Raw genomic sequence first — 14,241 nt, 5'->3', positions numbered from 1 at the left:
AGCACACTATACCAGCACACTATACCACCACACTATACCAGCACACTACACCAGCACACTATACCACCACACCACACCACACCACCACACCACCACACCAGCACACTATACCACACCACTATACCAGCACACTACACCAGCACACTATACCACACCACTATACCAGCACACTATACCACCACACCACACCAGCACACCACACCACACCACTATACCAGCACACTATACCACCACACCACACCAGCATACCACACCACACCACCACACCACACCACCACACCAGCACACCACACCACCACACCACACCACCACACCACACCACCACACCAGCACACTATACCACACCACTATACCAGCACACTATACCACCACACCACACCAGCACACCACACCACACCAGCACACCACACCACACCACACCACACCAGCACACCACACCACCACACCACACACCACACCACACCAGAACACCACACCACACCAGCACACCACACCACACCAGCACACCAGCACACCACACCACACCACACCAGCACACCACACACCACACCAGCACACCAGCACACCACACCACACCACACCAGCACACCAGCACACCACACCAGCACACCACACCACACACCACACCACACCACACACCACACCACACCACCACACCACACCACACCACACACACCACACCACACCAGCACACCACCACACCACACCACACACCACACCACACACCATACACCACACCACCACACCAACACCACACCACACCACACTACACCACCACACTACACCACCACACTACACCACCACACCACACACCACACCACACCACCACACCACCACACCACCACCACACCACCACACTACACCACCACACCACCACACCACACCAGCACACTACACCACCACACCAGCACACCAGCACACTACACCACCACACCACCACACCAGCACACCACACCACACCACCACACCACCACACTACACCACCACACCACCACACCAGCACACTACACCACCACACCACCACACCACCACCACACTACACCACCACACCACCACACTACCCACCACACCACCACACCACCACACCACACCAGCACACTACACCACCACACCACCACACCAGCACACTACACCACCACACCAGCACACTACACCACCACACCACACAGCACACCACACCACACCACCACACCACACCACCACACTACACCACACTACACCACACCAGCACACTACACCACCACACCACCACACTACACCACACTACACCACCACACCACCACACTACACCACACTACACCACCACACCACACCACCACACCACACCACACCACCACACCACCACACTACACCACACTACACCACCACACCACACCACCACACCACACCACACCACCACACTACACCACCACACCACCACACTACACCACCACACCACCACACCACACCACCACACTACACCACCACACACACCACACACACCACACCAGCACACTACACACACACCACCACACAGCACACTACACCACCACACCACACCAGCACACCACACCACACCACCACACCACACCACCACACCAGCACACTACACCACACCACACCAGCACACCACACCACACCACACCACCACACACACCCCACCACACACCACACCACCACACACCACCACACACACACACCAGCACACTACCACCACCACACCACCACACAGCACACTACACCACCACACCAGCACACCAGCACACTACACACCACACCACACAGCACACCACCACACCACACCACACACCACCACACCAGCACACTACACCACCACACCACACCACCACACCAGCACACTACACCACCACACACACAGCACACCACCACACCACACCAGCACACACCACACCAGCACACCACACCACACCAGCACACCACCACACCAGCACACTACACCACCACACCAGCACACCACCACACCACACCAGCACACACCACACCAGCACACCACACCACACCAGCACACCACCACACCAGCACACTACACACCACACCAGCACACCAGCACATCTACTATTCTCTATTACCAGGCCTTCCTCTCATCAAAGATGCATTTGGGACCGACTCCCCTGCATTCGTCATATATTATACATCAAGCTTTATCTATGATGGATGAAAACAATTCTTAAAGATAGACTGTGACAAAACTGACTGAACGTCTCAGAGACAGGATGTAAACAGAGAGACTGATGTAAACGGAGAGACTGAACGTCCTCAGAGACAGGATGTAAACGGAGAGACTGAACGTCCTCAGAGACAGGATTGTAACGGAGAGACTGAATGTCCTCAGAGACAGGATGTAAACAGAGAGACTGAACGTCCTCAGAGACAGGATGTAAACAGAGAGACTGAACGTCCTCAGAGACAGGATATAAACAGAGAGACTGAAACGTCCTCAGAGACAGGATATAAACAGAGAGACTGAAACGTCCTCAGAGACAGGATATAAACAGAGAGACTGAACGTCCTCAGAGACAGGATATAAACAGAGATACTGAACATCCTCAGAGACAGGATGTAAATGGAGAGGACTGAACGTCCTCAGAGACAGGATATAAACAGAGAGACTGAAACGTCCTCAGAGACAGGATTGTAAACAGAGAGACTGAACGTCCTCAGAGACAGGATATAAACAGAGAGACTGAAACGTCCTCAGAGACAGGATGTAAACAGAGGGACTGAAACGTCCTCAGAGACAGGATGTAAACAGAGAGACTGAACATCCTCAGAGACAGGATATAAACAGAGAGACTGAACATCCTCAGAGACAGGATATAAACAGAGAGACTGAAACGTCCTGAGACAGGATATAAACAGAGAGACTGAACGTCCTCAGAGACAGGATATAAACAGAGAGACTGAAACGTCCTCAGAGACAGGATGTAAACAGAGGGACTGAAACGTCCTCAGAGACAGGATATAAACAGAGAGACTGAACATCCTCAGAGACAGGATGTAAACAGAGACTGAAACGTCCTCAGAGACAGGATATAAACAGAGAGACTGAACGTCCTCAGAGACAGGATGTAAACAGAGAGACTGAACGTCCTCAGAGACAGGATGTAAACAGAGAGACTGAACATCCTCAGAGACAGGATATAAACAGAGAGACTGAAACGTCCTCAGAGACAGGATGTAAACAGAGAGACTGAAACGTCCTCAGAGACAGGATGTAAACAGAGGGACTGAAACGTCCTCAGAGACAGGATGTAAACAGAGGGACTGAACGTCCTCAGAGACAGGATATAAACAGAGAGACTGAAACGTCCTCAGAGACAGGATGTAAACAGAGGGACTGAAACGTCCTCAGAGACAGGATGTAAACGGAGAGACTGAACATCCTCAGAGACAGGATGTAAACGGAGAGACTGAACGTCCTCAGAGACAGGATGTAAACGGAGAGACTGAACGTCCTCAGAGACAGGATATAAACAGAGAGACTGAAACGTCCTCAGAGACAGGATATGAACAGAGAGACTGAAACGTCCTCAGAGACAGGATATAAACGGAGAGACTGAAACGTCCTCAGAGACAGGATGTAAACGGAGAGACTGAACGTCCTCAGAGACAGGATATAAACAGAGAGACTGAAACGTCCTCAGAGACAGGATATAAACAGAGAGACTGAAACGTCCTCAGAGACAGGATGTAAACGGAGAGACTGAACGTCCTCAGAGACAGGATATAAACAGAGAGACTGAAACGTCCTCAGAGACAGGATATAAACAGAGAGACTGAACGTCCTCAGAGACAGGATATAAACAGAGAGACTGAAACGTCCTCAGAGACAGGATATAAACAGAGAGACTGAAACATCCTCAGAGACAGGATGTAAACAGAGAGACTGAACGTCCTCAGAAACAGGATGTAAACAGATAGACTGAACCTCCTCGGACCTTGACACGATCACACAAGACTGCAGGAGGCTCGGTAGACCTCGGTAGATCAGATCACACTACGACTACGCTAACAGCAGTAAACTAAAGTGGTAGTCCAATAGTCCAATAACGCAAGTGAGGGTCCAACAACATTCTGCACAGCAGCGTCTCGAGGCGTAATAATTTTTAGACACACAAATACATATACAGCAGCAACGTCATGTATACAAGTTTAGGCTTTCTTTTTTTTAACACTACAAACACTGTAATCCATCCAATCAAACCCATCGGATCAATCACAACCAATCAGGTGCTTCTGAATATGTCATAGGGATGCATCCACTCATTGTTTACAGTTTAGCATGTTTTTCTTCTGTCTCTGCTAAGCATTCCCTCAAAACGAAGGACAAGGAAACGACAGTTAAGCATCTGTCAAGATAGTTGCCAACTCAAGCACTTTGCTGATGACACCGTCCAATTAATGCTGAAGCTATAGCTTTTCAGCGAGACGGTCGGCTCTGCCAGTTCACTTGGCCCTGCGCCGCTCCGTCCTGGCAGCCCCTCCGTGCTAGCTGCTTGTAGAATTAAAGGGCGCGAGTGATAGTACATACATACAGCATGTGTTGACATGTAGTCAGGTCAAGGCGAAGGCAAGGGCTTCACGTGTGCGTACGCTACAGTGGAACAACAGCCCCCTGAACCATCCCATCGTTCTCTTGTGAGGAGGACACGTGATACCCCCCCCTCCCCCGGAGAAACTCCGCTAGATGACATCGCCTGGGGGGAGCGGACCTCTAGTGAACTGCAGACACAACAATGGGGAGGGAGGGAGGGGGGGGGGGGGGGGGGCGGGGGGGGGGGTGCGGCCAGGATCTCAAGACGTAGAACACGTGGGTGAGATTTCTGTCCAATTATCACATGTCCTCCTCACAGCAGAAAGAATAGGATTCAGGTAAAGAATCGGCGAAAGGCCCCTTTAATATTCAATGCAAATAAGGAAAAAAACGTCCACAAGACCTTGAGTGTGTGCGTGAGTGTGCGTGTGTGTGTGTGTGTGTGTGTGTGTGTGTGTGTGTGTGTACCTTGCTCTTCATGAACTTGGAGTGGTTCTTGTAGACCTCCATCTGTTTGATCTCCTCCTCGCGGTCCTCTGTGTTCAGCAAGCCGTTGGCCTTCAGCATCTGGATCTCCTCCTCCAGATCCCGAATATTGCGCTCCAGAGAGGCGATCTTGGTGTCCTGCATGGTAACACGCGGAAGAAGAAGGAGAGCAGGATGAAGAAGAAGGACAAGAAGAAGAGGCACACCTCACAGCCCAGAGAAACAATGCCATAAGCCGCGCGCACGCTGCAAAATGAAATACACCTGAATAAGAGCGTAGGGGGAGGGGTGGGTGGGTGGGTGGAGGTTGGGAGTGAGAAACAGAGGGTAAGACGGAAGTGACTGACAGAGCCAAAACATGAGTCAGCGAGAGAGAGAGAGAGAGAGAGAGAGAGAGAGAGAGAGAGAGAGAGAGAGAGAGAGAGAGAGGAGCTCTTTGATCTTGTACTGTAGCTGAGAGCGACTGCAGTATCTATGGGTGAAATCTGAGGCGTTCTCCACAGCTCCCATCTTCCCGTTTTCAGTGGATTAATAATCACCATTTGGAAATATTGAGCACACATCCTGTACGGTGTGAGAGAGAGAGAGAGAGCGAGGGTGAGAATGAGTGAGAGAGAGAGAGAGAGAGATAGAGAGAGAGAGAAAACGTGCGCAGAGAAGGAGTAAAAGTAACAGCCGTTGCTTTCTTTTTTCTCTCTCTCCCTCCTGTAGTTGCTTGTGGATCAATGCAGAGAGCCAGTCTGCGGAGTACGGCTGCAAGTGCAGCTTTTGACTTCACATCTTTTTAAATAAATAATACGGCGTCTTTAAGATTAGCCATGGTCCATCTCACTCCCCTACAGAGCACTGAGCAAGAACCCCCCCCCCTCTCTCTCTCACACACACCCTCTCTCTCTCTCTCTCTCTCTCTCTCTCTCTCTCTCTCTCTCTCTCTCTCTCTCTCTCTCTCTCTCTCTCATATCTCTCTCTCCCATATCTCTCTCATAGCTCTCTCTTCTCTCTCTCTCTTGTCTCTATCTCTCTCTTGTCTCTCTCTCCCATATCTCTCTATTGTCTCTCTCTCTATCTCTCTCTTGTCTCTCTCTCTATCTCTTGTCTCTCGCCATCTCTCTCTCTCTCTCTCCCTCTAACTCTTGTGTTCTATCCCTTCTTTACCGCCCAGTGGTCCTGAGCTTGTGAACGTGTGATTCTACCAGGGTCGTTCATGACCCAATCTAAAGGCACACGTGTAAGAAACCCGTCCTTCCCTCCTTCCTCATTTTAACACTGAGATCATGACTTAATGCTGAGAGACCAGGGAGCTTATTTTAACACTGAGATCATGACTTACTGCTGAGACCAGAGAGACTATATTAACACTAAGATCACGACTTACTGCTGAGACCAGAGAGACTATATTAACACTGAGGTCATGACTTACTGCATGAGACCAGAGAGACTATATTAACACATCCTGCGCCAAAAACGTCGTACAACGTGTTTCAAGTTCATGCTAATTCTGCCAATCTACGGTGTACGACGTTATTGAGATCATTTTTCATTTTTTCGCCATGTTATTCATATTTCCCTCACGGAGCCTGGTCTGATGCAGTGTGAGCCGGCACAACTCTGCAACGCTTAAATACTGCCCCCTGGTGGATGATCGGCGAGTTGCCAAACCGGAAATGGCCGAGTCGATCTCGGTGCGTCTCCGAAATGTGTCCGGCCACTTGCATATTGTTGCGGGACTCTAGACACACGTCCGTGTGTAGCGATCGCTGCCATAACGCAATAATCGATACGATTTGGCCGTGTATTATGATTATACAAACCGGAAATGGATTTAGGCGATCGCCGTCAAATAAGTGGGATCTTTTTCCTCCAGTATCATCGTCGAACGGTAAGAGGACGCTGACGTTACTTTCAGCCTGTTTGTTTATTATTATCCATGCAAACTGCTCTGATCAATATATCACCCATACTACATAAAGCATTTAACGACGATCACGGAATTATAAACGCCCCCCCCCCCATAGTCTCTTTATAGAGAGACTATATTAACACTAAGATCACGACTTACTTCATGAGACCAGAGAGACTATATTAACACTAAGATCACGACTTACTGCATGAGACCAGAGAGACTATATTAACACTAAGATCACGACTTACTTCATGAGACCAGAGAGACTATTTTAACACTAAGATCATGACTTACTGCATGAGACCAGAGAGACTATTTTAACACTAAGATCATGACTTATTGCATGAGACCAGAGAGACTATTTTAACACTAAGATCATGACTTATTGCATGAGACCAGAGAGACTATATTAACACTAAGATCATGACTTATTGCATGAGACCAGAGAGACTATTTTAACACTAAGATCATGACTTACTGTACCTCAACCAAAGCCAGAGGTATTTATTCCATCCAAAATGCATTCAGAGGACTGGTACATCAATCTGGTCAATACGTATATCCCTCTATCCCTCTCTCCTTCTCTCTCTTTCCCGCTCCATCTCTCTCTCTCTCTCTCTCTCTCTCTCTCTCTCTCTCTCTCTCTCTCTCTCTCTCTCTCTCTCTCTCTCTCTCTCTCTCTCTCTCTCTCTCTCTCTCTATTCCTCTCTCTCTCGTTTTCTATCTCTGCATACTGGCCTGTGCGCCGTCATAAACAACCACACCTGTTTCCATGGTAGCGACAAGCGGGCTGTGCACCCGGCACCGTCTCTGGTGAGTGAGGGAAAGGGGGAGGGAGGGAGGATTACTCATGCTGTCATCAGCATCAGCGCGGCAGTGGCGAAGTGGGCAGACTATTGAGAGGAGCAAAGATGAGGAGCGAAGGGAGTTCCTTCACGGCAGAGAGAGGGGGGAGGGGGGGGGGCCTTCCCTCTCTCTACTGTATGCAAATCCATAAGACCCCAGAGCCCCCCTGTCAGTCATGTGACTGTGGTTTAGGGTGGGGTAGGAGGGCTTGCTCAGTCCTGTCTGAGAGCTACTCGGCGTGATGTCATGATTTATTTTAAGGAAGTGATGTCATGTCTCTGCAGCTCTAGAATGGTGCAGTACCGGGTTGGACCACCAGGCACCAGGACATGAATGGAAACAGCTTTTGCATAATATTTTTTTTACATAATGTACCATTCTTCAAGGTTGAGGTATGAGGTTTGGGGAAAACACAAAGCAATCAGAAATCCCATTTTTATACTACGGAGAAGAGCTATAAGAATCGGAAAACAGAGGGCGGCTGGGTGGCGCAGCGGACATTGCGGACAAGGCGGACATTAATAAAATGTTCAATCAATCAATCAATCAATCAATTCAATAACCCACGCTCACTTACAACAGCGCACCTCCGCGTGAGCATGTGTTATTGGTTTAATTGATTGATTGCTTGACATTTTTATTAACAGTGAAATGAATGTCCTTTTGACGAATGGCAGACTTCCCACGATTTATTTTTTGTTCCACAATTACATAATCCAACATTGTGTAAGAAACGAACACATTCGCCGTGACAGAATCGTTTTTGATTTAGTCGTTATGACGCTTTTGTGGGCGGTTTTTGGGACGACAAGCGTGGGTTATAAGAAATAACCACGTGTAACGTGACTGTTTCAGCCAATCAGAAAATCAAGAAATTTGCATGCCATTGTATAAATACAATTCACTTATGACATTTAGGTAACATTAATGAACAAAGGAGACAACTACAGTATGTAAGCAGTAAACTTTTTATTTTTATTTATTCCAGTCGATCATAATGATCATGATCATATTACGGAGCGCTCACTGCGTTCGAGAGAGAGAGAGATAGAGAGAGAGAGAGCGAGAGAGAGAGAGAGAGAGAGAGAGAGAGAGAGAGAGAGAGAGAGAGGAGAGAAAGACTCACGTTTTCGTATATCCATCTATGGGAAAAATACATTTCCAGTGAGTGAAGGTTTGTTCAAATCATGAGGGAACAAAATACTATTTTGAGGCCTCAAATTGATTAATTTGCGGGAACAAAATACTTGAGGTAACTATTTTGAAGCCACAAAATATAATTTTGAGGCCCCAAATTGAGGTAACAAAATACTATTTTGAAGCCACAACATATTCTTTTCATTTTGCATGGCAGCAATAAGCCTTTGTAGCAAGCAGATTAGCTGGGCTAGCTAGCTAACATTAGCTGAACTGACATTACCTTGATAGCTAACTAGCGAATAGCATCAGCTAGCTAACATTAGCTAACATTCTTTGACACTATTATTGCACCAACACCATGGAACTACAGTAATGACCAATTTGACAATGTTCTCTGTCAGAATAGTCAGTAGTTTTATATAGTGCTCTTTTTTTTTTCAATCTTAGGGGGGCTAAGATTACATTTAGGGGGACTTCAGCCCCCCTAAAAAGGGTCTAGAACTGCCACTGTGTGCATGTTTGATTCAATACTAAGCATTAACACTTTGAGTGCCAGCCACGAGAAATCTCGTTAGTTCATGCCATGCGTTGAGTGCCAGGAACGAGAAATCTCGTTATTTAATCGTTATTTTTTTTATTATCGATTTCCATTCATTTTTCATCAATCTGGCCTCACGTTACCACTGGGACTCTGTCTGAGTTTGAACAGGGAAAATACCGCCCCCTATCGTCTGCCGGATGGTAATGCACCCTTTGGATTGGATTGAATGAAAATGCATGGGGAAAAGAAAGTCCGGAATCCACATTTTACTTGTCAGGCATATAATCCGAGGCGATTGCAGTCTTCGCCGACCCTCAGAACAGCGTGGAATCGGTATTTCCAGTACCCAGCGTTGGATCAATAAACACGATCGATATTTGGAATGGCGATCAGGAATTGGAATAATCTTTTTCGAGAACATCTGATCTGAGGTAAGGAATCTATTTTACCAGTCTTGGGATAATCAGAGCTCTTTTCACCTATATCTCAGCGTGTCCCATATGGGTGTGTGTAGCTGTGAGTGTGTGTGAGATGATCAGGAAATAAGATAATCGATTTTTCAGCCCGCTTCTCTAGCGTGCATAAGTACACATATACTATCGATAATCTAGCGTTTATTTGAAAACTATTCATAATAGGTCGAGAAATGACAACGTGTTTTGTGTATTCCAGTAAAGCGCGATTCCTGCAGAATCTTTCATTTTTATTTTTTGGAAGTTTAAAAAAACTAGCGCTTTTCAAAATTGTATAAAACGGAAATGAACCGATTAAAAAACAATCCGTTTCAACAATGTTGACTGCAAACAAGTCATTGATAAGCGACGGGCGTATTAGACACATAGCCATAATTTAAGATATAGTTTATGCGTTCGCAAATGTGATCGCCCTCCCATTGACTACAGCGCTGGCACTCAATCGCTATTTTTGGCTCCCCCTGCTGGCACGGAAAGTGTTAACACAAAGCATTATTAGAAGAACTTTGATATGTGGTTATGGTCAGCGTATGCAAAGTCAAAATGGTACTCAAACACACACACACACACACACACGCACACGCACACACACACACAGGTTATGCAACGTGAGTCAGATTTCCTACCTTCATCTCTATGATGGTCTGCAAAGCCTTAGTTTTACTTGGATCCTGGTGTAGTTGGTTTCTCCTGTGTAATTCCTAAGAGAAAAGACAAATGTATGTAGCGGAGACAGACTAGTTAGTACCTGGTGTGTTTTCTGCTGGTAGAGACTAGGGATGTGAACAATGTTTTTGATGTGTCGGAGGCATTTATAGTAAAGTTTTTAGTTTTTTTTAAGATTCTGATGTAGATCAGCTTAAAACACGCACTATATGATATATGGCTTCCCAGATAGGCCTGTTTATTTTTCCATATCAGATATGGATTTGCTTTTTCCACACTTCATCACCGTCATTCCAACAGACCGTGTCTGGCACTGTCCATTCTGATTGACCGTTACTGTTCCTAATTTATGCAAATGACATGTCATCAGCTTGTGACTGCAACTTGTTCCTGTTCACAGACGACTCAGCCCTGCTGGTCTCTGACAAGAACAAGTTACAGGTTGAAAAAGCCCTCAGCTCTGAACTCGGCAGAATCTGCACCTGGCTCGCTGATAACAAACTATCATTACACCTGGGTAAAACAGAGTCCATTATCTTCGGATCAAATAACAAACTCAGCAAGACCAACGGCTTCTCAGTTACAGTGGGTGACAATATTGTCACGAGGAAAGATGAAATTACATACAGGGTTCCATCCTAGAGGCAAATCTTTCCTGTGACAAAATGGCAACCAATGTAATAAAAAAGTCAACCAACGAAAAAAGATTCTTGTACCGGATCTCCTCTCTGGTAAACAAGAATACCCTGAAGACAGGAGCACTCATTCAAGGGTACTACAACTATGCTTGCACCTCATGGTACCAAAGCACCTCAAAGGCACTAAAAACAAGATTACAAACATCAAAACAAAAAAAAAACTGGTCAGACTACTGCTTGACCTTACTCCTAAAACCCACCTCACCCCTGCCCATTTTGACAACCTAGGATGGCTTAGAGTAGACGTCAGAGTACAGCAACTTGCAATGGGCCTGGTCTACAAGATTTACTACACCACTAAGGTACCCATGTACATGTCGAAATACTTCCCAAAGGTCAGTGAATACCACAACCACAACACCAGAGGGAGTTCCACAAATCATGTTCAACCCAGATTCGGCTCAAACAAGGGACTAAACATGTTTAGCAATTATGCCACATCAATGTGGAACGCCCTACCCACAGCCGTAAAATAATGTGAATCCCTACTCACCTTGCAGCACCTACGGGAGGCTGCAATTCGAAACTGGCCCCTGTAAATGTCCAAACCCCCCCCCCCCAACCCCCTCCAATGTACAGTTTCTTCCCCCTCCTCAAATGTATTATACTCTCTTTTAGAAACTCTGTCTCTTAAACAGTACTGTATATTTGTATATCTTGTATGTCATAAATGTCTGGTTGTAACAGTACTGTTTATCTGTATGTCGTGTATGTCATAAATGAATTGAAAATGGGGGACCCTGATGTAAACAAGACGAAAGTCTTTCTCTGGTCTGCATCCCCTTAACAATTGTGTGTATTGAGTCGTACTGTATTGTACCCATTCTGCCCCTTAACAATTGTGTGTATTGAGCCGTACTGTATTGTACCCATTCTGCAATATGATAATAAATAATAAAGTTTTCAATCAATCAATCAAGTCCTTTCAGCACCACAATAATAGAGACAGACTAGTACCGTGTGTTTTATGTTGAAACTAAAACCATAACATTAGAACAAAGAGTTTGATATCTGTCTCAATTTATTTATCCAGGATTTAGCACCTTTCAGTGCATACCGGGAAGCTTGCCATTGTGCAGAATGTGTAACTTTCTGTTGGAAAACGTTGCCTTTTTTTGTGAGGTGTTATCCAGATGTCCATTCAAACATTTCGACTATGCTCTAAAAAAAAAAGGAGCACTTGTGAAGCACAGTATCGCCCTCTAGTGCTGAAAAGAACCAGAGTTTATGCAGAATTTCCTGAGGTTGAAGGGCCAGCTTCCTAAAGGCAAAACTAGCTAACGTAAATATAAAGCAATCTCTATGGATGCACCAATTCTGGTATATCGGTCCGATACCAGGCTAAAATGGGGTATCAGTATCTGAGAATTTCCAAGATACTACAATCAAATACCAAGAAATGTGCCAGAAAGTCACTGGTGGCATACCATGTGATCGCAACGTCCTGGGTTCTAATCCGGCCCAGGACATTTGTTGCATGACCTCCCCATTCTCTCTACCTGTCACTTCATTCTCTCTACCTGTCACTTCATTCTCTCTACCTGTCACTTCATGTCACTCACTGTCCTGTCCCCAATAAAAGCAGAAATGCCCTAAATCTTTTTATCAAAGTGACTTGATTTGCTGCATTTGCGACACATAGCATGTTAGGCCTATCTAATAGAGAAAAGTGTATTTTATCTTGTTCCTTTTTGTCTAATGACCCCTAACTGGCGGTCCAAGTCGACAGTTCAGGAAAAGCAATAGATCAGAAAGGTACCCTGACTTAAAGCGCAGGACTGAAATCGGGCCATCCCTCTCCACGCCCCCCACGGTACCTCTCGGAGATGGATGTTCTCCTTGTCCTTCTGGTCCAGGATGACCTCCAGGTGGCCCAGCTGGGCCTCGGCCTCAGCGATGCGCCTGGCCCTCTCCTGCTCCTCCTCCTCGGACGCCCGGCCCACCCCGGGGGGCAGGCCTTTGCTCTGCAGCATCTCCAGCAGCTTCTTGATGGACTCGTCGCGGGCGCCCAGCGTCTGCTTCTGGGTCTCGATCCTCAGCTCCATTTCCTCCAGGGTCTTCCTCAGCAGGAAAAGCTCCTTGGCCTGCCGGTCGTGCTCCGCCTGCAGCCGGCGGAAGTTCTCCTCCGTCAGCTCGATGGTGGTGAAGTGGTCCATGACGCCGCGGCCCTCCTGCTGCAGGAGGTGGTTGAGGTCCCTCTGGGTGCGGAGCTCGTCCTGCAGGGCCTGGATGGTCAGCTGGAGGTGCTGTTTGGGGAGCGGGCCGCGACGTCCCGGCACGCGAGCACACGCACACACACACACACACACACGCACACACACACACACACACACACACACACACACACACACACACACACACACACACACACACACACACACACACACACACACACACACACACACACACACACACACACACACACACACACACACACACACACACACACACACACACACACACACACACACACACACACACGTATTAGGGATTCTCGATAACACAATTCCCTTCGGGGGAAATTACACAATGCAAGGTATTGTTAATAACACTACACTGGAGGGTTTAAACACACAAACATACATGTCTGAAGGGCTGTCCCGAGAGGTTCTGTGGAGAGACGTTAAAGGAGAAGAGGCAACACACACACAAATATAACATTTAGTTCAAACACAGAGGGGTGAGGGCGATAAGGGGGGGGGGGGGGGGTCAGGGGTCAGGGGTCAGGACCTACCTCAAAGTGGCATGAGAAATAAATAAAGTTTATGTGGACAAAAACAAAAACGATCCAGGGCAAACATGTTAGAGGGACGGATTTATCTTGCTTCTTTTTGATGCTATCTCTACATCAGAGGTCTGGTCTTTTGGGAAATGATGTGGAGAGATAGGCTCAGACAGAGAAGAAGATACGTCAAAACATAACAAGATGGGGCGTCTGGGTAGTGTAGCGGTAA

General features: G+C 46.9%; 1 protein-coding gene across 1 annotated transcript in view; it reads right to left on the bottom strand.

Moving 5' to 3' along the window:
* Positions 1 to 14,241, bottom strand: part of erc2 (ELKS/RAB6-interacting/CAST family member 2) — a gene marked incomplete at both ends in the record, with an annotated part of 122,516 nt that overhangs the window by 57,122 nt on the left and 51,153 nt on the right. Inside the window, 3 exons of the mRNA XM_084315777.1 lie at positions 5,003 to 5,158; positions 10,550 to 10,624; positions 13,105 to 13,533. Coding sequence (XP_084171903.1) covers positions 5,003 to 5,158; positions 10,550 to 10,624; positions 13,105 to 13,533 — 660 coding nt within the window. The remainder of the gene's footprint in view (positions 1 to 5,002; positions 5,159 to 10,549; positions 10,625 to 13,104; positions 13,534 to 14,241) is intronic.

Source organism: Notolepis coatsorum (genome assembly GCF_963971535.1).
Source record: "Notolepis coatsorum genome assembly, chromosome: 6".
Classification (NCBI taxonomy): domain Eukaryota; kingdom Metazoa; phylum Chordata; class Actinopteri; order Aulopiformes; family Paralepididae; genus Notolepis; species Notolepis coatsorum.
This window is presented reverse-complemented; position numbering and strand designations above follow the sequence as displayed.